This window comes from Eumetopias jubatus, unplaced genomic scaffold (assembly GCF_037043125.1).
Source record: "Eumetopias jubatus isolate StellerSeaLion01/CBP00866 unplaced genomic scaffold, mEumJub1_p1.0 scaffold_4, whole genome shotgun sequence".
NCBI lineage: Eukaryota > Metazoa > Chordata > Mammalia > Carnivora > Otariidae > Eumetopias > Eumetopias jubatus.
This window is the reverse complement of record NW_028274810.1, coordinates 72,149,755-72,173,369: the sequence shown is the minus strand read 5'-3', so window position 1 is coordinate 72,173,369 and position 23,615 is coordinate 72,149,755. Positions and strand designations below refer to the sequence as shown.

Here is a 23,615-nt window from a genome sequence, read left to right as displayed (position 1 = left end):
GTCCAGCCCCTGGGGAACATTGCTCTCACCCAGACAACCCTAGTGTAAGTGGAGAAAGGACCCAACCCCACAGAATTCTGGTCTGATAGGGAGACAAGGCTCTGTACCAGAGAGTTCCACTCCAAAGGGATGGACAGAGCCCTGCTTTTAGGGGGCATTCTGCCACCCTCTCTACTTCAGGCACAGCATTCAGCCTCAGTACCTGCCCAACTAGGAAAAGAACTACCATGAGGCAGAGGCACAGCATGCTAAGGCATGGTACTGAGGTCTTCTCTGATTTAGGTTCAACCCGTATTTCCAGCTGCCATTCCTAACACTGCCCTCCACGAACCCTATGGGCTATCCCCACGTAATTAATGCCAACCACTCCCTTTGGCTGTGCCATTCCTTTCTTGCCTGCACACTTTTACACATGCCGTTTCTTCTAATGGGACTATTTTACCCCACCCCATCACATTTCTATTTATCCTTCAATACCCTGCCCAAATACCATCTCCTCCAGGAAGCCTTTCTGGATTAGCTATCTCTTCTCATGACCCCTGTATGTCCCTATGATTGCCCTTATCATCCTATATTGTGATCACCTGTTTAGATATGTTTCCATTATTTACTGACATATAACAAGCCATCTCGAAACTTAGTGGCTTAACACAATGTATTATTTCTCATGGTTTTTTTTTTCAGTTGACTGGGCCTTTCCTCTTATGCAGCTCATTCAGCTGGAGGATTGACTAGGCTGGAAAGCTTCACATTCTGGGAGATCGGGATGCCTTGGTTCTCTTCCATGTGGCCTCTAATCCTCCAGTAGGTTAGATCAGCTTCCTTACTTGGCAGCCTCAGGGCAGTGTCACACCAAGAGGGTGAAGGCCAAAACTGCAAAGCCTCTTGAAGCCTAGACTCTGGAACTCACATCAATTTGGCAAAACAAGTCGCAAAGCCAACCCATAATCAAGGGATAAGGAAATGCAGCTCTTGACAGAAGGAGCTGCAAAGAATTGTGGCCATATTTAACCTATCACAACGAGCATGACTGTTTCACTAGACTGGGAGTTCCTCCAAGGCAATGACCTTGTCCCATCCTTCTTTACACCCTTCCTGTACTCAAACATGCTCATCCCAGTGTCCTTGCCTTCAGGGGCTTAGATTTGCAAATAAATAATTATAGCCCAGTGTTTTAGTGCTGTGACAGTTATAAATAAGTTTCTGGGACAGCACAGTGTAAAGAGGGGCAAATCAAAGCAAGCGTCACAGAGGAGGTAACAACTGAACAGGGTTTCAGAGGACAAGTAGGAGTTCACTTTGGTGGACAAAGAAGGTCTGCCATTTCAAGACAACCCTGTGTGCAAAGAGCATAGAGGTGTATCACAGAATGATGTACTTGGGGGACCTGCTAGCAGTTCAGTTTTGTTAGCATGTAAAATGCAAGGGGAATTGGTAGAAGGTGACACTGAAAGTTCCCCAGAGACTAGCTGGGTATCCCCTCCCCTGATCTTTACACAATGCCTGGCATGTACTAGTTGGTCAATTCTGTTGGATTTTTTTTTTTTTTTTAATCATCGAAAGCTGGGCAGTGGTGAGGGGGGGTCTGGTTTCTGGTTTGGTTTCCCATTTACTTAGCCCCTGCTGGGTTACCTAACTCCCTTAACCATGACCTCATTTTACCCTCATACAACTGTGCAGACTAGGATTCGTTGCCCCCAATTTATTGCTAAGGAAACAGGCCTAGAGAGGGGATGTGACTTTTTTTGGAACACATAAATTATGAGTAACAGAGTCAGAATTTGAACTGGAATTTGGCCCTGAATCCTTGATTGTTTTCCATCCCTGCACTGGGCTCAGAGGCTTCCCTCATAAATATCCTTCTCCCCTTCCCACTGATACCTCCTGCATGCTAGACCCTGTGCTGGGTGACTGGATAGAGATGACCCCACCCCCAGTAGAAGGAACACACATGTAAATAATCACAATATACAAGATCAGAGGGAAGCCAAGGGGTGGTGAAAACTCAGAGGAGGCAACTAACCCAACATTTGGGGAAAAGTGGAGCCTTCCCAGAGTCCTGAAGGGTGAACAACCGTTAACCAAGCAGCAGATATGGAGGCATGAAGGATAATCTAGTCCAGAGTCCAGAGCATGGAGTGCTAAGGAACTACAGTTAGCCCTGCAAAGGTAGAGTGTCAAGATGGCAAAGGGAGAAAGCAAAAGTAGAAGAAAAATCTGAAGAAAAAATCAGGTCACATAAGGCCTGTATGCCATGCTGCAGATCTTCTAGGTGGAGAACCACTGAAGGATTTAAAGATGTGGGAGAGGGGGAGACAGGGTCAATATACAATACAAAAGATCACACTGTGTGTAGTCTGAAGGATGGGTCGCAGGGAGAGAAACAACACCAGAAGGCCAGATGAGAGACAAATTTTGAGAGGTCACAGATTATGAACTAGAGCAGTGACATCCAAGGTAGGTATAGCCATTCAAGAAATACGCTATGCCAAGCGCTGTGCAGGGCCCTGGGTTCACCCATATGACCCACACGTGGCCCCAACCCTGGAGTGGTCAGTCCACCATAAAAATTTGTATGAGCCACAATGGAGATCAAAGTACTCCAACGGGAGGAAAAGATACTTTTGCTTAGGCCTGTAAAGATGAGTAGGAGATACACAGAGGTGGAGATGAGAACATTTAAGAGACCTTTAAAGATAGACTCTGGCATCTAAAGTTGGACTGAGTGTGAGGCATGAAGGAGGGTGGGGCCAATGACACCTCTCACGTTTCCGGTATGGGCACAACTAAGTGGATGGTGCTATCCGAACACCCAGGAGGAAAGCGGCTGTTTGGGGGATGTCGAGTTCCGCGTTGGCCGCGTTGACGTGCGGTGCCTGCGAAACCTCCAGGGGCTGTCCGAGAGACAGCTGAGCTGGGAATCCTCTAGCAACGGGACTACAGAAAGGCCAGGGGCTGGGGGAGGGACAGTTTGGGACATTCGGTGGGATCGCCCGGAGGCGACCCGGAATCCAGACGCCTCCTCCCCAGCAAAGCGATAGCCCTGCGTGAGGCGGGGGTCGGGGCCGGACTGAGGCTCTCGGGCGGAAGGAGCACCGCCCTGGCAGGGGGCGTGGAGCGGGGTGGGAGGACCTGGCGGCCGCTAAAACTCTGCCGGGTTGGCTTTGCGGACGGTGGGAGGGACCCCAGAGCGGCCCCAGCCGGTTACTACCGGAGTACGAGCAGCTGTTTCCTGGTCCTGGTCCGGCCGCCCCCCCCTCGTGAACTTTCACCCCGGCGCGCGACGGCAGCGGGTCACGTGATCAGGGCCAACATGGCCGCCGCCGCCGGTGGGAGCTGAGGTGCCGCCGCCGCCGGGCAGCCGGGGGGAATCCGCCCGCATCGCCGCCCTCGTCGGCCGGGCGGCCGCAGGGCCCAGAGCACCGGAGACCGGGGTTGGGGCGGCACCGTGCGGCGGCCACGGGGTCCCGTTAGAGCATCCCCCGGCGGCTATGCCGAGGGCCCGGAGCGGCCGGCGGAGCAGGGGGGCCGGCGGGAGGGAGGAAGTAGGTTTGTTTACGGGCTGTTTGGGGCGGGGCAGGCCGGGACCGGGGTCCAGTGCTGGGGCGGGGGCCAGGGCTCCAGGCCGCGCCTGACGCTCTCTCTCACCCTCTCTCTCTCTTTTTTTTTTTTTTTTTTTTTTTTTGCTTCTGCCCGGGATCTTCTCCCAGACCTTCCTGCGAGTGCGAGCCAACCGGCAGACCCGACTGAATGGTGAGTCTTGCCCGGCCCCTCCCTCCGCCCCACCCCCGGCCTCCTCCCTCCCTCACTGCCTGCAGCTCCAGGCTTGCCTGGGTCTCTTCGACATAGGGGCGGTTGGGCTTCGTCGCAGTCACAGCGCCTGAGAGAGTGCTAACCAGGGCGGCCGCCCTCAGTTTCCCCGTCTGTCTAATGGAGGTTATGGTTCCAGCTCTTGCCCACGCCTCTCTAAAGGCCTTCAAGAACCCTGGCGGGCAATAAGTACCAGAGAATGAGGAACAAGCTACACAATTCCACTCGGGAGCTCAGCTTTGAATTTGCAAACTGCTGGGACCTCACTGTACAAGCCGGCAGGGCGCTGAGAATGTTTTTCTTCCAGTTTTTAATCAGCGCCCAGTAGTGTGAATACAGCCTCTCTGCTGAGACTTGACAATGCAGTGAGATCTGGAGTTCCCACGGCAACAGGAACTAACTCATCCCAGGGCTCTTTGAGTTATCAGTCGGCCCACATTTCACAAAGGTGATCAGCGTGGGCTCGACAGCTCTTAGAGGCCTCTGAAAGCACGTCGTGTATGCACTACCTGGTGCCCCCCCCCCTTTTGGATTCAGACCTCTGGAGCATTACTATTTGCTGAACACAATTGGGTGAACCGAGCTTTTTGTGCTGACTAGGGTGTGGTATATCTGGGTATTGGCTGTAAGGGGCTTAGGGTCTCTGGGCCAGCTGGTAAGTGAGTGAGGCTATGTCGGACATTCAGGATCTCCACCTCTTGCCACTTGGTTTCTGCTGCCTGGCTGAGCCCTGATCCGGGAAAGGGAAAGCATTCGTTATGGCCTGACACCATGTTAATCATCATTATCATAGTACTTCTGAGAAGAAAGTGGTAACACATTTTGTAGATAAGGAAACTGAGGCTGGGAGAGGAGAAGGTGATTTGTTTAAAATTGCGCAAATGGGATGTAACTGAACCATGATTTAAACTGAAGTTTACCTCCAAAATCTGTGCTTCTGTGACCATGTCGTTCTCCCTCCTTAAGCAAACTACCTACACTTTAGTAAGCTTAGTTCAGGACTTACAAGATGAATGGCAAGTTAAACCAAACCTGCCTTGGTTATCTGAGAATGTTCAGATGTTGTCCAACCCATCAGGGTGCTTTCCTGGGATTATAAGGGATCTTCTGTCCCGGGTGGCTTGGGCAAGAACAATGTACAGTATCATGCTCTCCTTCGCAGTTCTCTAAGATTAATTTCTTTATTCAGTCATCAGTGTTTGTCATAGGCCCTTTATATTGGCACACTGCTCCATATGGGCTTCAAGAACTGTCAGGGTCCCTCACGTTTCTGATGATTTCTCCATCCCAGCCCTGGCTGCAGCGTGCCAAGGTGGCTCAAGCCTGAAATTCCAAGTGTTAGGACAGTCAAGGTGAAGGGATCTAGATCTTTGTCTACAAAATCAAGGAGGGCACTCATAGTCCCCTCTCCTGTAGTGAGACCACAGGAAATTGAAGATTGGGGCCAGGCTACAGACCAAGATTTCTCAAACTCCATGCCATCTCTGGTGGGGTGATGGCTTTCCTATTGGTTTGGGTCTTCCTAGAGCTACTATTTTGCAGTTGGAGTAGCTCTCTGCCTCAGACTCTCAACAGGCAAGAGGTAGGTCCCCATGTACGTATTCTTAGTGCCCTAGCACACTCACAGATCAGTCTTTGTTGCTGTTGTCAGTCAGGGGGCAGGTGTGGTACTCTTAGGAGAGGAGAGCATTCTAACCTATGGAGTCAGGCCTGATTTCTCCTGTTTTTTGCCACTTTTTAGCTACTTGAGCATGTGCCTTGTTCTCTCTGAGACTTAAGCGTCTTCTGTTAAAATGGGTAATGCAAACTTGATTCAGGTTGAATATAGAATTAAATGAGCTACCTTGTGTAAGGTATTTGATGCTGAGCCTAATACACAGCTGAAGCTCTAAATTGTAACATCAGCTTTCACCTGTGTTCCCCTCCCTAAACTGTATTCATGAGCTTCCCACCAGGGTCAATATCCATGAGAAAGTTTTTCCTGGCTTTACAGTGGGGAACCATTTTCTCCCTGGCTGGCTCCCACACCCCTCAATCAGTCTGATCTCAGAGTGGCTAGCTCTACTCCTGCTATTGCACGGGGAGGGTGGCAGTCCCTTGTTTTGACCCCTTCCTGCTTCAGTGACAGGAGGGCTGCAGAGAGGGATTAGTGAACTAATTAGAAATGATTGCATCTCTCAGCATTAATTAGCAGTGCTTTGGGCTTACAGTGTGCACTTTGGAATTGAGCCCCCTGCGGGACAGCATGGCAGGCAGCCGTCTGCCTCAGGGGCCTGCCAGCCCCCTGCACTGATTAGAAATGATGGAACAGGTTTGGGTAGGCGCAATGAAAGCTGTCCGCTCAAGGTACCATGGGCTCTCTGACTCAGATCCTCTATACCTTTATGACTGGGCCTCAGTCTCCTCTTCTGTAAAATGGGACCAGTGAAGTGCTTTCTTTGTCAGCACATACGCTAAAATTGTAACAACACAGAGATTAGCATGGCCCCAACACAAGGATGATATGCAAATTTATGAAGCATTCCGTTTTAAAAAATGGGACCAGTGGACATGAGAGAAAATCTTCCTGAGAGATTCTAGGTAGGACACTGAGGGCTGTGCCACAGGGCCCTTGGCCCAGGAACAAAAGGGGTTTTAGCTGATGAGTGACCAGCAAGACAAATTGGCCCCATGGAGGGACCTTGGGTTCTAGCCAAGAGATGTTCTCTAAGAGAGCCCATGGTCTTGGCTTTCTGGGCAGATACCTAGCAACTTGGAGAGTTTTTGCTCATTGGACTTACTGAGCACTGCAGGTAGGACGGTATGGGTTGAACTTGAGCTATCTGTGACCAAAGAGTGGACACTTTGCTGCCCTAGCACCAGTCTCCTCCCCAGGTGCTCTTGGCAAGGCCCAGTCCCCAAAGGAGCAGAAGGTGCTGCATAATGGGGGCCAGATCAGGCACTGAACAAAAGGGCTAATGGCTGGCAAGAGGTCAGGATGTGTCAGCTCCACTGGGACCCTGGGAGCTACAGTGACCGTCTGCCTGTTCTGTGCTTTGTTTTCGGTTTCTCCATGCAGCTCGGATTGGGAAAATGAAACGGAGGAAGCAAGATGAAGGGCAGGTATGTCCCCTGTGCAACCGCCCCCTGGCAGGATCGGAGCAGGAGATGAGTAGGCATGTGGAGCATTGCCTTTCTAAGGTAGAGGGGCCATCACTACCTACCTCTTCTCCCCTCCCCCCTTGCTTCCCCTGACACTAGCTGCTGACTGCCCCCAGATGTAGGGGCTGTGTTGGGGTTTCCGTGTGGTCTCAGCAGCTTCTTCCTCTCTGTTCTTCACCCTCTTCCTTTCCTTTCACGCTTCCACTCCTCCCCTGGGGCTCCAGTGGAAAATTATTGGGAAGAGGCCCAGGTTCTTTGACTTTTGGATTGGTTTCCTTGAAAGGAGCGCTAGAGCTGGGGGCCAGGGCTATGCCTTCCTTGTAGACCTGGGGGAGCAAGTAGTGGTGGCCCGGGACCCATGATCCTACTTTGCTCTTCACAGAGGGAAGGCTCCTGCGTGGCCGAGGATGATGCCGTGGACATCGAGCATGAAAACAGCAACCGCTTTGAGGAGTATGAGTGGTGCGGGCAGAAGCGGATACGGGCCACCACTCTCCTGGAAGGTGGTTTCCGAGGTACAAGCGGCTGACACGTAAAGCACTGGTGCTCTGGTGGCCGGGCCTCTGCTGGGTATTCATCTGTTGGGAGCCAAGAGGCCAGGGCTGGTGGCTGGTCACCCGTTCCACCACGTGGGAACTGCTGCCGGCGGGGCTCCTTTGTGACCGTGCTGCCTGCCTGTGATGTGCATATTAAAATGGATGTATTTGGGTGGGGAAATGGAATTGTGAGGCTGCAAGCTAGGAGTGACGAGGGGGGCTCTCAGCCTCGGGTGATGCATTGAAGGTGACAGCCAGGCCGCGTTAGCACCTGCATAAAATATTAAAGGGACGGTTATGCATTTATCACTCCATCCCTCTTAAGGCTGATAAATGAGAATCCAGCAACCTGCTGTACACCTCCAGCACTGGGGGCCCTGAGGGCTTCCAGGCAAACACATTGGATTTTCCTCCTCCTCCTCAGCCCCATGTCAGGGAAATCAGTTACAGAGGAGAGAGTGAGTTATGGCAAAATTTGACCTCCCATGAGCTTCATTGGTGAATCTAATTTTAGCTCTGATCCCATCCCTTCTCCCTGGGCGCCCTCTGCCCTGAAGCAAGAGGGGCCTGGGCCCAGCTGCTCCCTGCTTCCTTTGGGCTCGCTCCAGTTGCTGCAGAGGGATCTGCAGGGCTTTGCACAGCTCCCTTGCCCTTCCAGCTCCTTGGAGGGATATGGCTTCGCCCAGTGGAAGTCTCCCACCCCCCCCCCACCCCAGGTCAAACAGTAGACTGGTTGGATGCCTAGGGTCATGTCCTCTTGTCAAACTCCCCTTCTCTGGGCAGGGGAAAAGGGAAAGAGTCTGCCTCCTGGCCTCCAGCTCTCCTCTGCACAAGCACAGCTGGCCCTGTGACTTACAGTCATTAAGTGAACCAGTCTGCTTCCCATCTGCCTCCAGTTCTCTGGGCAACACCCGGGGGAGTACTGGTGGGTCTGGTCCCTGGGGAATCTCACAGCAGCTGGGAAGAGGGTCTCTGCCTTGTCCAGGCCTTGCTGCATGGGTTGGTCCCGAGGAGCGGTCTCCACAGCGCCGTGCAGTGCAGATTGGATATGTGAAGGGGCTCCAAGTCCAGGTGGGGCATTATGCCTCTGGGTTTTTCTCAGTCCCCAAGCATCTGGGGCAAGCCAGAGTGTCAGGACGGTAAATCAGCCCAAACCATAGCCCCAGCCTGAGCTGGAGAAAGTTCATTTGCCACCTCACTCTGGTCCTGTCCTGTAGTTTTAGAGTGTCTGAGGCCCTGGGAGGAGGATGAGCAGCAAAAAGCCCAGGATCCTGGAAATGGGACACACAGGTGTCTGGTGGTGGCCCATGAAGGTCAGCTGCAGGATGCTGCTCTGGGTTCACAGTTGGCAGCTGCAGATACATCTTCCATTACTGTGGCAACTTCTTAGGTTTCTTGGCACCGAGCTGGACCTGATGCCTTCTGGGCACCAGACAAGGCTTACAGAGGATAAAGCTACATACATGGGGCCTGCTGATTTGACAGTGTTTCCCCTGTGCCCGGACGTACTTGCAGAGCGGGTGTGCAGTGCTCTTAGGCCCTGGGCGGGTGTCAGTTTTCCCTGAGTGTTTACACTGTGAGGTTGTTCCTTTCAAGAATTCCTGAGGGGAGTTCAAAGGGGGCTTTTCTTTGAGCGATTTGGAGAGCGAGAATGAGAGTGAGGCTTGAAGAGGGAGCAGGGCCGGAGGTGCCTTTATCTGCAGAGAATGGCTCCAGCTTGCCTGATAGAAGCTGCGGCCGCCTCTTAAACAGCTTAGTGCAGTCAAAAGACAAGCAGACTTGAAAGGCTGTTTTACAGCAAGATCAGCAGGGGCCACGAGGCAGAGAGCGGGGCGCAGTGGAGCAGAGGAGGCTGAGGCTCCTCGGTGGGGGGGAGGGAGGGCATCAAAGGAGGCCCTGGTTGATCCTTACTGCCTCTGCCCCTGAAACCCCATCTGCAGAAGCCGGCCATCTGTCAGTCTACCCTCCCTGGCCAGGACTGGTAGGCCCCAACTCTTGGGGGGTTGGGTGTGGCCCCGCCAGGCGGGCTGGTGTCAGTGCAGCGCATTGATCGCCCGCCGGGCGGGCCGGGCCGCAAGCCGGGCAGCGCGTGCTTAATGTGATTGAAAGGCAGTTAAAATGGCGGTGACCTTTTCAGGAGGAATTAGATTGCCTGCCAAGACCGGTTAGAGGGAGTGATAACGCCGGCTGAAGAAGCTGCCCAGCCGACTTCAGAGAGAGGGAGCAGAGGCAGGATGAGCGGGCGAGTGGTGAGGCCCATTTAAGCTGCACTGTACGTGCTGACAGAACAGAGATTGCTGTCCTTGTTAGATATGAAAGAATTGAAGAATTGCAGATAAGTTCCTGTATCCGATCATCCCCTATCCCTCCTCCCAGACCAGGGCCCCTTCATCATCCTCAGCAAAGCTTCCCACCAGGCCCACTGGGAACTGATCTGATGGAGCAGATCTGTTACCTTGAATGTAATCTGCTATGGAGCCAGGGAACAAGCAAGAGTTTTGGTGGAGATACTTGGCTGAGGGGAACAGGCCTTGAAGATAGGCCTGTGGCTATCGAGGGCAAAGCCCAGATAGCTCAGGCCCGGAGTGCTTGGAATTGGGACTCTAGAACAAAATGAAGGACCAGACAGAACAGGTAAGTAAGCAGTACCAAGATAGGTACAGCTAGAAACAGATCTTTAAGAGGCTAAAGGAAATAAAGATTTCAAGACAGTAGGTCGGAAGACCTAAAACTTTCAGTGTCTAGGAAATACTGTGGACTTCCCAGTTCTCAGAGAAATCCTGGGCTATGTGCCTGAGCTGTTGATGTCCTCTCAGAACCTAGTCTGGTACTGCTGTTTCCCCCACCCAGCTTTAGAGTTGCATAAAGGGTGGCATGGGGCCTAGTGCTTCCCCAGCATTCCCCTGAGAGAGCTTAGCAGTTAGGAGGAAAAGATCCTCTTCTGGGGCACCATGCCAGCCCTGGGCAGAGCAAAGGGTCTCTGGGCTAGAGCGGCAGGCCTCAGGGAAAAACTAATACAGCCCCTGGGGACAAACCTGCTCCTATCTATAGTCAGAGGAGGTATGTGATGAACGAGCCACACCTTTCTCCTCATTTCCTGTCTCCAGCTCCTGGGTCCTAGAAAAGACTTATGGTGAGATTTGATCCTTCCCCTGTATTGGTTGCCAGTGAAAGTTCACCCAGCTGGATTTGGGGAGCCTGGAGCCCATCGTTCTGGAATGGACTGGCTAGAGAGAGAGGACACGGGAATGGTTGGTTTCAGATAAGGTAACAGTGATGGCGGGAACAAGAGTGTGGCAAGATGGAAACATTTCCCAGGAAACTGCACAAGAACTAGGAGGTGCCGCACCTTATCTGTGAGCCCTGACAGGAAACGAGTCACTAGAATCTAGCATTGAGCCCCTTTGACTCAAAACAGGTGGAGGGGAGTGAGAATGATGGTACTTAGAGAACCGGCTGTGCAGGCCTCTGCCCTACCCAAATCCTGGCCTAGCGACTACATCTTTCTCAAGTTCCTGTCTCGGATTTAGGCTGGTTCCAAGTAGCCTGGGATGAGATCTCATGGAGAGGACCAGCAGGGCAGCTCTGGCACCGATCTTTTAACGGGCTGTGACTTGCTAAAACGTCACCAACTTCTGGGTCAGGGGCCAACAGGTATTGTGAGTCCCAGGGCACAGAGAACTAGGCCTTCCCCTCGATGCTGCCCCCTCTGGCATGTTCATTCCCAAAAGATGGGAGCCCCCGCAGCTACAAGTGTCCCCCAGTGCAGCCCCGCCGGCCGCATGGTCGGGTCAGTGACAGGTGTCAGAGCAGCCGGCTGCAGGAGGCAGTCTTGGAACGGGGAGGGCTAGGGCTGCTGCCTTCCAGCTCCTGCTACCTTTAGTTCTACCTGTTGCCTGCTGGGAGGGCTAAGGAGAGGTGGCAGGGAGCAGGACACCTTCTGTCCCCTGTGGCAACTGACGGGGATTTTAATGGCCTTTTGGAACGCAGTTGTTAAGCTGGGATGGAGGGAGCGCAGGCAGAAGGAACAAGTATCAATGGTTTCAAACGGTGTCCGTCTCTCTGCGTCTCTCCTGACGTGAGGCAGTGAAACGCGTTATTGAGGAGGCCCGGAAAGTGGCTAAGTGCGTTTGACACACGCCAACTCCCTGCCTCCACACTGGATAATTGCATTGTCAACTGTTCAGCGAGGTGGCAGGTGACACTGCAGGCCGATTGATTGTCCCGCATCGCAGCTCCCGAGACTGTCAGCTCCCCAATCGATGGCGTTTACACAAGACACCGTAACTGCATCTGTAACTAATTCCAGTGTAAAACTCTCCGGAAGCTGCTGCCCGTCTCCCCCCACCCCCCACAAGAGCATGGCCTCTGAAGGGCCCCAAGACTTTCCTTTCTCCCTGGGCTCAGGTTTTGTTCAGAGCAGCAGGTGAGGAAATTGATGGCTCCTTTTTTGTGGTTTCGGGTTCCAGGACGTTAGTGCCCCCAGTGAACGGGCATCTCCAGTTTCTCAATCGATCACCTAATCAATTGATTAAATTAACACTGATTTTTTTTTTTTTCCCCTTCTCGATGACCCAGGAAGAAATGAGTTTATGGGAGAGGGGTCATTTTTATAAAATTTAGACTTGCCTATCATTTCTGCACTTAATCCTCTTCTTCTCTGTTGCTAAGCATTCATTTGGAGGGAAGGGATTTTTCACACTGCCTACCCTTCCAGAACCCACTCTGCTGAGCATCATTGACCAGCAGGCTTAGTTTGCCTAGAGACAGCAGCCCAGCACATTGCACCACTCTCGGTGGGCTTGAGCCATAGCAAGGGGCCTCCCCTGGTGACTGAAGGGTCCCCCAGGTCAACTTGGAGGTCCTGGGAGCTGAGTCCCTTCCCTGGATAAGCAGCAGCAGGAGTGGCAGCTTGCTTGTTATCCCCAGCGCTACATGGAACAGGAGCCAGAGGCTTGGAAAGGAGCTCTGTGTGCCATCTTGCCTCTGAGCACTGGCTTGGGATGTTCCAGCAGCTGAGAACATAAAACGGCTATGGAGCCTTCCTCTCAAAGCAAGCTGGGGGGGAGGGGGGGAGCCGCTGTCTGCATAAAACGGCTTTATGGCAGTTTCTTTTTATTATGATTCTGCCAGAAGTCAGCAAGTGACATTTCATTAAGAAAATAAAGTTTAATGTGCTGGGAAGGAGGCTGGAGCAGGCTGGGGCAGCATAAGAGGGAAATTGGCAGTAGCAGCCTGTTCTGAACACCTGTGGGGGTAGGGAGAGGTTCCCAACATCTGTCTCCACTGGGGGATGGGGTCAGGGTCATAGTAAACCGCTCAGACCAGAGACAGGCCTTTTCCTTGGCAGATAAGATGTGCCATGCTCTCTGTCCTACCTGGCAGGTTGTCACTGCCCAGCTGGGGTTGGGGTCTGGCAGGGAAGGTTGAGGTGGTGTCCTGAGAGGCTTCGGGCCTCAGCCTCCTTTCGGACACAGCGCTCTCAGGACCTAACAGGACAGCACCGTCACCGTTTAGCCGTCATGGCTGTGGGCCTGGCCAGCTCTGCTGGATGATGCTGAGATCACACCAATGAGTCAGACCTGGGCTTGCAGTTTGATGAGAGACTGTGACAATACATGTAATAACTATGATTTTGGAGTTGCGCGGGAGTCTGGGTGGACACCAAGGAAGGGACACCTATGTAGAAATACCTGGGGAAGTCTCTACACTCAGCACCTCAAGGGTAGAGATCAGATCTTGAAACTCTGTGTCTCCAGTGCCAAGCCAGGCCGAGGATGAGCTCAGTAAAGGTTGAAAGAATGTTGTTGGGGTGAGTTCATTCAGGAAGTATTTCTGGAGCAACTGTGTGCATCGGCACTGTGAGTTCATAGCAGGAGGCATGGCTGAGCTAGGTCAGACTTGCAAAACAAGCAGGTGTTTGTTTTGTAGACCAGGGGAGAGGTGACAAGATGTACGAAGGCACTGGCGCGCAAACAGACATGGAGGGTCGAGGAAAGCACAGTAGCTATGTTCCGCTGGAGTAGGAGTCCTGGTCCAGGCCTGGCCGAGGAGAGGACTTCAGGCCACAGGGCTGCTTTCTGTGTTGAGAAACTGGGACTCTTCCTGGCAGCTCTGTGTTACCCTGTTTCCTCAGCTTTGCCCTGGGTCCTTTGCTTTCCTTTTTGTACACTCACCAGGCAGGACTGGGCAGGGCACGGCTGAGGTGAGGATGTGAGGCTGGCTGCTGAGCTGTTGTGTGTACTTGGGGGAGGGGGCCTTGGCAGGGTTCGGGGGCATAGGCTGTAAGTGAACCTGATAGCTACATTCTGATTGATGGCAGAGTTTGTCTCCCAGACTGTCAGAGGGTTTATAGAAGTGCCACTCACCCACGAGGAGGGAATTGCTTGTCAGGATACCTGGCTGTGAACAGGGGACAGAGCTGTAACTTGGTGTTTTCTCAGCTTAATGGCCCTGCTGTGACCTGCCTGCTGCCTCAAGTTTGTGGGTGCCTCAGTGCGGAGGGGAAATGAGGATTGTCGGGGAGGGGTGGCACCTAGGCAGTGCCTAGCGGCTCTCTTTCCCTCATGCTCCTTGCCTTTGGGATGGGTGAAACCTTTGTGAGACTGGAGGCGTAGGTGGGAGAAGGAGGATCAGGAAGAAAATGGGCTTGAAAGATGGATAACATTCTACATGGAGTGAATAGCATGAGCAAAAGTCTCAAGAGCAGGGCATATGGGGTCATGTGAGATGCAGTAAAGAGTCTATCTGTAGGCGTAGTGCTTATGGAGTAAAATGAAGAAAAGAGTAGAGGTGGCCAAGTAGTACACCCACATCTTGATGGGTCTGGCTGAGGAGGTTATGCACGCAGTGGGAAGCCACAGCTGGTCTGGGAGCCAGCAAAGGAAGGGTCAGAACTACCTGGTAAGCAGGATGAAGGCACGGACAAGAGGCGTGAGGACCCATCGTAAGACTGTTGTCCTGATGAGAGTGGAAAGAACGGACAAGAAGACGTTTCTGAGGTCATCAGGCAGAACCCCGAGCTGCTTCCTCGCCTCTTTGAGGATTTCCTTGCGGATTCTACTTGCCACAGATTCTACCTTTTTCATCTCTGTCCATCCTGGCAGGGCTGCTATGCTTTACCAGTGGGATGTGGTCTGAGACCACGGAGCGGAGGTAGGGGCAGGGATGGAGAAGCAGCTCTGTGGCCCCTGACCACGCCCATAAGGAAGGGTGAGTCTGGGTGTCAGAGCGACAGGGCAGGTAAGGGGCCCTGATGTGGCTTCAGCAGCTCACCCCTCCCCGTTGGCCAAGGGTTTGCCTGTGGCTGGGCCAAGTGCACCTTGGTGTAGGGTCAGCCACCTGCCTGGCCCGTGGCCCTGCCTCCACCCAGCCTGGTTGCCTTTGTGGATTGCTTTGAGAAGCAGGTGTGCGTGCCTATCCTCCCTCACCCATCCCTTCCTAATCCCTTTCTAACTGCACTTGTCCAGGAATCTGGGCTGAGTGAGGTGGAGATGAATAATTAATGTCAGGCGCTTCAGACACCAAATATTTGAACAGCTGCCTGGTGTTTTTGCTGGCAGGGACCTGGCGGCCAAAATCAGGACGTTGGCTGGGGGTCTTGCTGTGTGGCTCTGACTGGCCCTAGCCAGTTTGCTCTTCCCTCTGATGGACTGTCACAGTGGACCATGGGACACAGGGGATGCCCAGGTCTTGGGGGGGGGGGTGGCTTTGTAGACCTTGAATTTCTGTGTCCTCTTCCTGCTCTTCCTAGACCTGGAAGACAGGTGGACAGCAGACTAGCTTGAGTGTCTCCTGAGGACCTGACAAGTGTATATGAATGGGCTAGTTTATGAGCAGAGAGCACCAGGAGCAGCAGGAAGTGGCAGAGGAGAAGGATGAGGTATACAGCGTGAAAGGGACTGAAACATCAGAGCCAAGGGTACCTAAGTAATTGGCTGTCTATGTTTCAGGCCCAAATTTCTGCCTGGCCCTTACCTGGCCCCAAACCTGAGCCCCTACCTAGAGGCAACAGAAGGGGCACCTTTGGTGTAGTCTTGTTGGCCCCTGGCCCTCCTCACACCCTGCTTCCCACAGGCTCTGGCTTCGTCATGTGCAGTGGCAAAGAGAATCCGGACAGCGACGCTGACCTGGATGTGGATGGGGATGACACTCTGGAGTATGGGAAGCCGCAGTATCCTTGGGGCACTGAGGGGCATGGTGTGGGGCTGGTGGGATAAGCCAAAGGGAACTGAAAAAGTAGTCAGCACCTCTGGAACTTGCTCATTCCATCCACCCCCACCTTGGGGTCAGTGTCAAAGCTTTAAGCAGGATTCAACCTTCACGGCCTGCTGCAAACTAGGATCTGTTGTCCTTGACCACCATGCCAGATACACGGAGGCTGACGTTATCCCCTGCACAGGCGAGGAGCCTGGTGAAGCCAAGGAGAGAGAGGCACTACGGGGCGCAGTCCTAAAGCAAGTGTGGGCACAGGCTTGGGTGGGTGGGATAGAGAGATGGGAAGCCCTGAGGCAGGGGTCAACCCAGTACCCACCCTCAGGGCTCCCTTACCTGCCTTTAGGGCTCACTTTGTTCTTTTCCTTTCCCTAGTGGCGGCCCTCCCAGCACACGCATCACGCCTGAGTTTTCTAAATGGGCCAGTGACGGTAAGTCCTGACCCACCTTGGGAGTCAGGGAGAGGGGACGTCCTTTGGGTGGTGGTGACTGACTCAAGCCCAATCCCTCACCTGTGCTGCCCAGTCTGGCCAGAGTATGAGTTGCCCCTCTGTCCCAGCAGAGATGCCATCTACCAGCAACGGTGAGAGCAGCAAGCAGGAGGCCATGCAGAAGACCTGCAAGAATAGTGACATCGAGAAGTGAGTGTCTGACCAGGAGAGGGGCCCCTGGGACGACAGTTCAGTGGGAGGGGAGAGAGGGAGCTCTCTGCGAGCAGGAAGGCCTGCTGCCAGGACTCCTGGCCTTCCAGAGCATAGTTTAGTCCTGCAGCCCTGGGCACATGACCGGCAGTGGGGCCCAGCTGGTGCTAAGCGTGACTCTGTGAATTGATCGCTGGGCCACTGCCCTGGGAGTCCTGGCGGCGGGAGGAGCACTCTGCCTGCCTCCCTGCCCGCTGTGGCAGCTCCACCCGGGAATGTGATATATGGCCGCCCAGCCCAGCCGGCGCACTTGATTCATCTCCAGTTTCTGTTTCTTAATCGGGAGCTAAATTGGTTTCATTTTTCTTGTCCCGGGTGGTGCTCGCGGTGGGTTTTAGGCAGGAGCATTGGGTCTCCTCACTTCTGGTAGGAATTTTTGGCCTAGGTTCTCTGGCAGCGGGGAAGGGGATCCATTAGCACTTCACATGGGGCTAGGCAGCCCCTGGCCTGGATCCCCAGGAGCCGCAAGGACTTGAAATCAGCTGGGCATGTTACTGCCTTTCTGGAAGCCCAAGCAAGGCCAGTTCTGGCCCCCAGAGGTGGCACTGTCCAGCTCTAGCTGTCTGGAGTTGCTGCTGTTGGCCACTGCTTACCTCCCTGCACCCCACCCCCCCTCTGCTGGAGGCTAGGTTGCCTGGGGTTAAAAGGCAGCCACTTCATTCCAGGGCCAGTGTTCCATCTTGCCTCCCGCCAGGAGAGTGGATTGCAGGCCGGTGCAGGGCCGGGTCGGTGGCCCAGGGTCACCTCCCATTTGTTTCCCTCCATTTTGTGTTGTCATAAATTCATTCCAGCCCGTTGTGGTTGATCAGTTTATCTCGGCCGGGGCCGCGAGTGCTGCTGGCATGATGTATGGGCCGCGGCTCGGGGCCCGGCTGCCCATGAATCACCGCCGCTGCTCCGTGTCAGTGCTGGAGCGGGCCGCACGGGTTCGGCGCAACCGGCATGGGGGGGGGAGGAATGACGTATGGATGTTTATTTAATAATTCTCTCCTACTCCAGCTGAGCGGGGCGGGCGGGGCCGTAAGGGGCGCCCACCCTCGTCTGGAGGGGCTGCTCATAAATCAGAAAGACAAGATCATTAATCAGGGATAGCGCCCGAGGGGGAGGTGGGGGCCAGAGCCAGTGGCCATCCATGAAGGTACTACCCACCCAAGGCTGGGGGAGGTTGGGACTTCTGTCCCACCTGTATGAGCGCAGGCACCAGTAGGCAAGGTTCTCTGGGATGAGTCATAGATGGGCTCGGTCATCTGCAGAGATCTCCACTGGGTCTGGCTCTGCTAGGATCGGGACCCTTTAGTCCCCATGACTTCTCTCTTCCTGGTACACACAACGTGGGTTCCTGCCCTAGCTCTTTTTCACAACCCAGGGCTTCTCCCAAGAAATCTCCACCCCATGCCCCGGATGGTCTCAGGAATAACTCATAAGCAGCCTGGGTCAGGAACTGGAGAATTGGGTATTGTACCAGAGCAGAGATGACAAGCCAGGCGTATGCTGAGCAGATCCATGAGAAGGTGGGCTCTGCAGTTGGTTGTGGCCTGTGGAGCCTTTGGAGATGAAGGGGGAGACGGCTTCATTCTCTCCTGGCCCCGTCCTTTCCGCCTTTCTAGCTCTTCTGCTCTGATAGGGAGTTTGAGAGTGCTGTGCTCTGGGGTCGGCCTGTGCCCCCAGCTCCAGGCCTCAGGTTCCCAGTTTTTAAAATAACTACATAGGACCAGGCAAATGCCCAGCCTTTCCTTAGAGAGAAAGGGAGCACAGCTACCTTGTTCCCTTGTCAGGAATTTACCAACGGTCCAGATGAGGATGGCACACATGGCATTGGGCAGGACGCCAGGGGAAGGGTTGTGCTGGTGTTTGTAAGGCTCAAGGGGGTGGTGAAGGCTTCCAGATCTGGCAAGTTGAATGGACACTCCCAGAATCCGGCAGTGTCAGAGGGGCCAAAGTTGGACCTTTTGCAGCTTCCCTGGAGAGAGGCAGGGCAGAGTCACAGACCCAGGGAGTAATAGATCGAGGGCATCCCTGACACAGGGACGCGGCACCAAGAAGTCCTATTCTTTGTTGCTGCCGGTGCCCTAAGAACGGTCAGAGAGCAGTTTGTTGCTGCCCATGGAACGTCACCCACCATCCTCCCCAGGCTCCCCAGTACCACTTACCGCCAGTACCACCTGTGAGTACCATGGGCTTTCTGAGCCAATTGTCTGCTCCAGGCCGGCAGAACAGGCCACCCTAGGAGAGCGTCTCTGCCCACATGGTGCCACACTTAGGATTCCCCCTCAGTCTGCGTGCGCGCGCGCTCTCTCTCTCTCTCTCTCTCTCTCTCTCTCTCTCTCTCTCTCTCTCTCTCTCTCTCTCCCTCCCTCACCACACCTTTTAACCTCTGCTCTTAACCTCTCACCGCCCTCCTCCAGCGGCCTCAGCAGCTTCCCGTAGCCTGTGAGATAAACTTCACTTTCTGATTGTGGCCTCCGAAGTCTTCCCTGACACGATCTCCTTTCCCACTTTAGCACTTACTCACGGGTGAGCCTTACAGCCACATGGGCCTCTTGGCCTTTGTTCCTCCCGGTCTCTGGGCCTGGAGACCCCGCTCCTCCTGGGTATTGTCAGTGTTGTAATATAGTCCCAGAGTTATCAGTGGATCCAGGCACCGGTTTGTGGGGTTTGTGCCACCTCCTCCACGCTGTGTGAACCGTAGGCACGCCACTTCATGTTCCTCTGCTGCTTTAGCTTTTTCATATATAAAATGGGAATATTACCGTTTCCTCGTGGGGTTTTTGTGAGGTGCAAATAAAATAATTTTCAATTCCTCAGTACAATCTCTGGCATTTAGTAAGTGCTTAATAAATTTTGGCTCTTTTGTAATTATCATCATCATTATTCCCTAAGGCCCATCTCTAGTAGCACCTTTTCTAGTCCTCTAGGCAGCATTCTTCCCCTTCTGTGAGCTCCTCTGGATTCTGTTAACTTGTTTTAGGAGGGGTGGGAGGGGTCACCCCACTCTCTGAGATAGTCCTAGCTCTTCACTGTTCAGTACTGCAGCTCACAGAGCCTTCCAGAAGTTAGAGGGACCTCATGGGCAGGGCTTGACAGCAGGTGAGGACTCTCAGGGCATCTGATGTGCCCAGGAAGAAACAACAAGGAGCCCTTGAGGTAGGCCAGGCCTGTGGCCCAGGACCTGGATTCTGTGGGACTCGTGCAGTCCACATATCTCTTACTCTGGGGGCAAGACTGGTTTTTCGGTCAACAAACATTTATCATACTCACGTGCGCGCCGTGGGGCTAATGTCCGTAGTCAGATTTGGTGGCGTGAGCAGCTTGTCCTTGGGAAACTACGTCTTGCACAGGAGACAAAGGACGTTTGCAGTTGTCCTGCTGTGGCGGAGTCTCGTGCAGGTTGCTGGAGAGCACAGAAGAGCAGCCACCGGCGGTGGTGCTGGCAGGAGGGTTGGAAGAGCCTTCTGGTGAGTTAGGAGGTGGAGTGGTCCAGAGGAAGCAGAAAGTGCCGCGAGAGGCCAAGGGAGTGAAAAATGGTGCTGTGTGTGGGAAGCCTCCTAGTTTGGTGTGGATGGAGCATGAAGTGTGGCGGGGTGCTAAGGGATGTGGGCTGGGGCTCTAGACCAAGGAGTGCCTGGTCAGCGTCTGAGGAGTTTGGTAGAGCTTTAGTCTGAGGGAAACATTGAAATGTTGAAGTAGAAATGGTCAAATCTACAAAATTCTAGGTGCTGAGAGAATGGAAATGAAGGATCTGGAGGCAGAGGGGCCATGCAGGTCAGCAGAGGAATTGTAGGAGAAACCATGAGGGCCTGGACCAGTGGTAGCAGTGGAGAGACTACGGAGATACTAGGAACTAGATGACAGATTGTAGGTGTCGAGGGTGACTGGGAAGGAATGGTTTGAGAATGGTTCTGAGGTATCTGGTTTGGAAATTCACCAGGATGGAGGTGGAGGAACAAGGAGGGTGAGGAGTTCAATTCTAGAAGGAGGAGTTTACAGATACAGGATTTGGGCAGGTGGGGGGCAGGGACATCTGGTAGACACTTACACACCCACACACACACACACACACACACACACACTTCTAGAATTAAAGGGAGGTGTGGGCTGGAGGTTCACATTAGACATGCTAGCCTGCTGCCTGCCCAACCATACTGTCCTCTTTCCAGAATCACCGAAGATTCAGCTGTGACCACGTTTGAGGCCCTGAAGGCTCGGGTCAGGGAACTTGAACGGCAGCTATCCCGTGGGGACCGTTACAAATGCCTCATCTGTATGGTAAGAGAAAGGGAACCTGGGATGCCTCTGGTCAGGCTTCACTGCCCTCTGGGGGTTGGGAAGGGCCTCTGCACTGTGATTTGAGCTCTTTAGAGGGTGGGCCAGCCTCAGAGTGACCCCTTCTGTGCCCACCTCCTCCCTAGGACTCCTACTCGATGCCCCTAACGTCCATCCAGTGTTGGCATGTGCACTGCGAGGAATGCTGGCTGCGGACCCTGGTGAGGGGGCATGGCGGTTGGGGAGTGGGTGGCGGTTTCTGGTGCTGCCCATATGTCCATGCTCACGTTTGAGCCTGCCGAGGGGAGGGAGGTGCAAGGGGCAGGGGAGAGGATGAGCATCGAACACGGGCAGCGGGAAGCCAGGATATTCACCCCCCCAGGTCCCCCAATTCTCTCCTCCCCCACGAGGTTTATTGAATCCTCTCCCTTCGTGGGTTCACTGCCTGCTCCCCTCCCCCCTGCCCACCCCCAAGGCCCACTCTGTCACACACATTGGTGAGATCCCGGGTCAGGAGGAGGCAGGGTGTGGGTAAGCAGGACTAGGGCCTCAGCCCCTCCCCCTGCCATTACTAAGCTCCTTCTGCTCCTGCCCCTGTTCTTCGCTCCGGAGCAGCCATTAAAATGTCGCCCGGAGACAGCAATAAAAGGCCCGGACGTGGGCTCTGTGTCCTGATCAAAGGCCGCATGTAATCTCGTTAGGGCCGCCGCAGCCACAGCTGGACCCAGCCTTGTTCTCATTACCGGGGCTCCCGCTGCGGGGCTGGCCGGGCGGTTTGATCCTGGCATCCCCCCAGCACAGGAGCGGGCCTGCCTGCTTGCAGAGGCCCGCCCGTGCCTCCTCAGCCTGGGCTGACCGGACTGAGGTGCCAGCACACAATGGGTGCAGGGAGACACGGCTGCAGGCCCCCACGCTGTCCCGGGCAAACATGCGGTGTGGTGTGTATAGCCTGAGCCCTCCCTGTTCTCCCTGCAGGGTGCCAAGAAGCTCTGCCCTCAGTGCAACACCATCACCGCACCCGGGGACCTGCGGAGAATCTACTTGTGAGCTAGCCACCCCTGGCGGGCCGTGCCTCGAGCAGCCCCACCTGCCTGCCTCTGTGACGTGACCGTCCCCCTTGTACATACTTGCACACAGGTTCCCCATGTACATACATGCGTGCACACACGCGTGCGCACGCGCACACACACACACACACACACACACACACACAGGACTCTGGAGCCAGAGTGGATGCTGAGGCCCAGGCCCTGCCTGCTGGCTGCCACCAAGACTGGGGACCATACCTGTTCCAGGTTCTGTCCCCAGGGTGGGCCAAGGAGGTGGAGGTGAGGGGGAGTAGTGGGGCAAGGCTCCTGAGATCCAGCCCCCAGACTGACAGACGGACAGACAGACATGCAAACACCAGACTGAAGCACATGTAATATAGACTGTGTATGTTTACAATGTTGTGTATAAATGGGACAACTCCTCACCCTCCACTCCATCCCCTCTCCTTTGGTTGTATGATTTTCTTCTTTTTTTTAAGAACACCTGGAAGCAGTGCCCCCTTCAGGGCTGGCTGGGGGCTCGGCCCATCCACCTCTCAGGGCGCCTGCCTCTCTCTCCCATGGTATCCCTTTTCCTCTCCCATGTGCTCGGTGTTCAGTGATGTATATTTCTTCCCCCAGACATGGGCCACGTGCCCCAAGGGACACGATCCTCTCCTTAGTCTTAGCTCCTGGGGCTCTCTATAAGGAGTTGGGGGAGGGGCGAGACACAGGAAATGGGAACCGAGCTAAAGCAAGGGCTGAGATTGGGGCTGGCTGAGTGTGCTCCTGGCTGTCCAGCCTTCTGCCAAGAACCATTCCTGGGATTAGAACTGCTGTTCCCAGGGAAAGTCGTCTCCCCCACCCCTCCCACATGGGCCCCACGGTGTGATGCTGTGTCTGTATATTCTATACAAAGGTACTTGTCCTTTCCCTTTGTAAACTACATTTGACTTGGATTAAACCAATATAAACAGCTGCTGCCTGTGTGTATGTGTGCAGGGAGGGCTAGGTGATGGGGTGGTGTGGACAAAGGCAGTTAAGGGGTTAATTCCTGACAGCAGTGTTGGGGAGAGGACTTGGATGTGGGTGTGCAAAGCAGTGCAGGGTTGGTCTGCTCAGGGGGCCCTGGAGCACTCCGTCAGGAGTGGGGGTGGGGCCAGGGACATGGACTCCTGACTATTGATGGGTAGGGGCTCCAGGTTAATTCCTTATCGATGCAGAATCGTCAGCTCATTAATCACAGAAGAGGTCAGAGCTTGGGGGTACATAGCTCTATCCCCCAATCTAGAGCAGGAGCAGCTATAAGCTTAGGGAAAGACACAAACCCCAAGCCTCTGTCCCTTTCTAGTCTCCTGAAATGAGCCAGGGACCAAAACAATCATCTCAGCCCCCGTGGCTTTTTTTCTAGTGACCCAACACCTCAGTAATAGCTACTACCTAGATCCCCAGATGGCCTCAGTAGAAACCCCCAGTTGTCCAAGGTGGACTCTCACATAGGGGAACTGAAGCTGGGTAGCCAGCACTGGAGATGGCACTTTTATCAAATCGTCATCCCCAAGGCTGCCCACGGCCAGTGAGTAATCTGCATCCCAGGTGCTCAGGCAGATGCTCAAAGCTGCAGGTGAGTCCTTTCCTTTACACATTCTCACACACCAGGCCCCTCCTCCGTCTTCCCAAATCCCCCCACCGTAGACGCACCAATACATGGGGTGCCCTCGGTGCATACTACAGAAGTTCCAGTCGGCAGCTCCTGCCTCCTGCACCCAGGTGACAAATCACCCTGGTTGGAGCCCAGTGAAGGCCCTGCACAGCCCCAGGCCCAGCTTCATGGCACCAAATATCCTGAATACAAGAATCCTGGGGCGCAATAGTCTAGGGAACGTATGTGGCCTGCCAGAGCAGAGCGGCCCCAGCGACGG

At 54.2% G+C, this 23,615-nt stretch overlaps 1 protein-coding gene and 1 non-coding gene across 5 annotated transcripts in view; both read left to right on the top strand.

Annotated features, from left to right (window-relative positions):
• Positions 1-22,672, top strand: part of RNF220 (ring finger protein 220) — a 214,479-nt gene extending 191,807 nt beyond the window's left edge. The window contains exons 1-11 of one of the 4 annotated variants that reach the window (XM_088022464.1): positions 3,293-3,545; positions 3,711-3,753; positions 6,869-6,990; positions 7,334-7,466; positions 15,564-15,660; positions 15,857-15,943; positions 16,077-16,132; positions 16,264-16,342; positions 20,560-20,668; positions 20,812-20,886; positions 21,641-22,672. In XM_088022464.1, the coding sequence (XP_087878590.1) occupies positions 3,492-3,545; positions 3,711-3,753; positions 6,869-6,990; positions 7,334-7,466; positions 15,564-15,660; positions 15,857-15,943; positions 16,077-16,132; positions 16,264-16,342; positions 20,560-20,668; positions 20,812-20,886; positions 21,641-21,712 (927 nt within the window). In that variant the 5' untranslated portion in view covers positions 3,293-3,491 and the 3' untranslated portion in view covers positions 21,713-22,672. Of the gene's footprint in view, positions 1-3,292; positions 3,546-3,710; positions 3,754-6,868; positions 6,991-7,333; positions 7,467-15,563; positions 15,661-15,856; positions 15,944-16,076; positions 16,133-16,260; positions 16,343-20,559; positions 20,669-20,811; positions 20,887-21,640 lie in introns of those variants that run through there. The other 3 variants (XM_028123201.2, XM_088022462.1, XM_088022463.1) reach the window with 3 other exon arrangements.
• Positions 6,240-6,343, top strand: LOC114224325 (U6 spliceosomal RNA). Its single transcript, XR_003612344.1, has one exon. It is a non-coding gene; the product is annotated as a U6 spliceosomal RNA (small nuclear RNA).
• Positions 22,673-23,615: the final 943 nt, after the last annotated feature.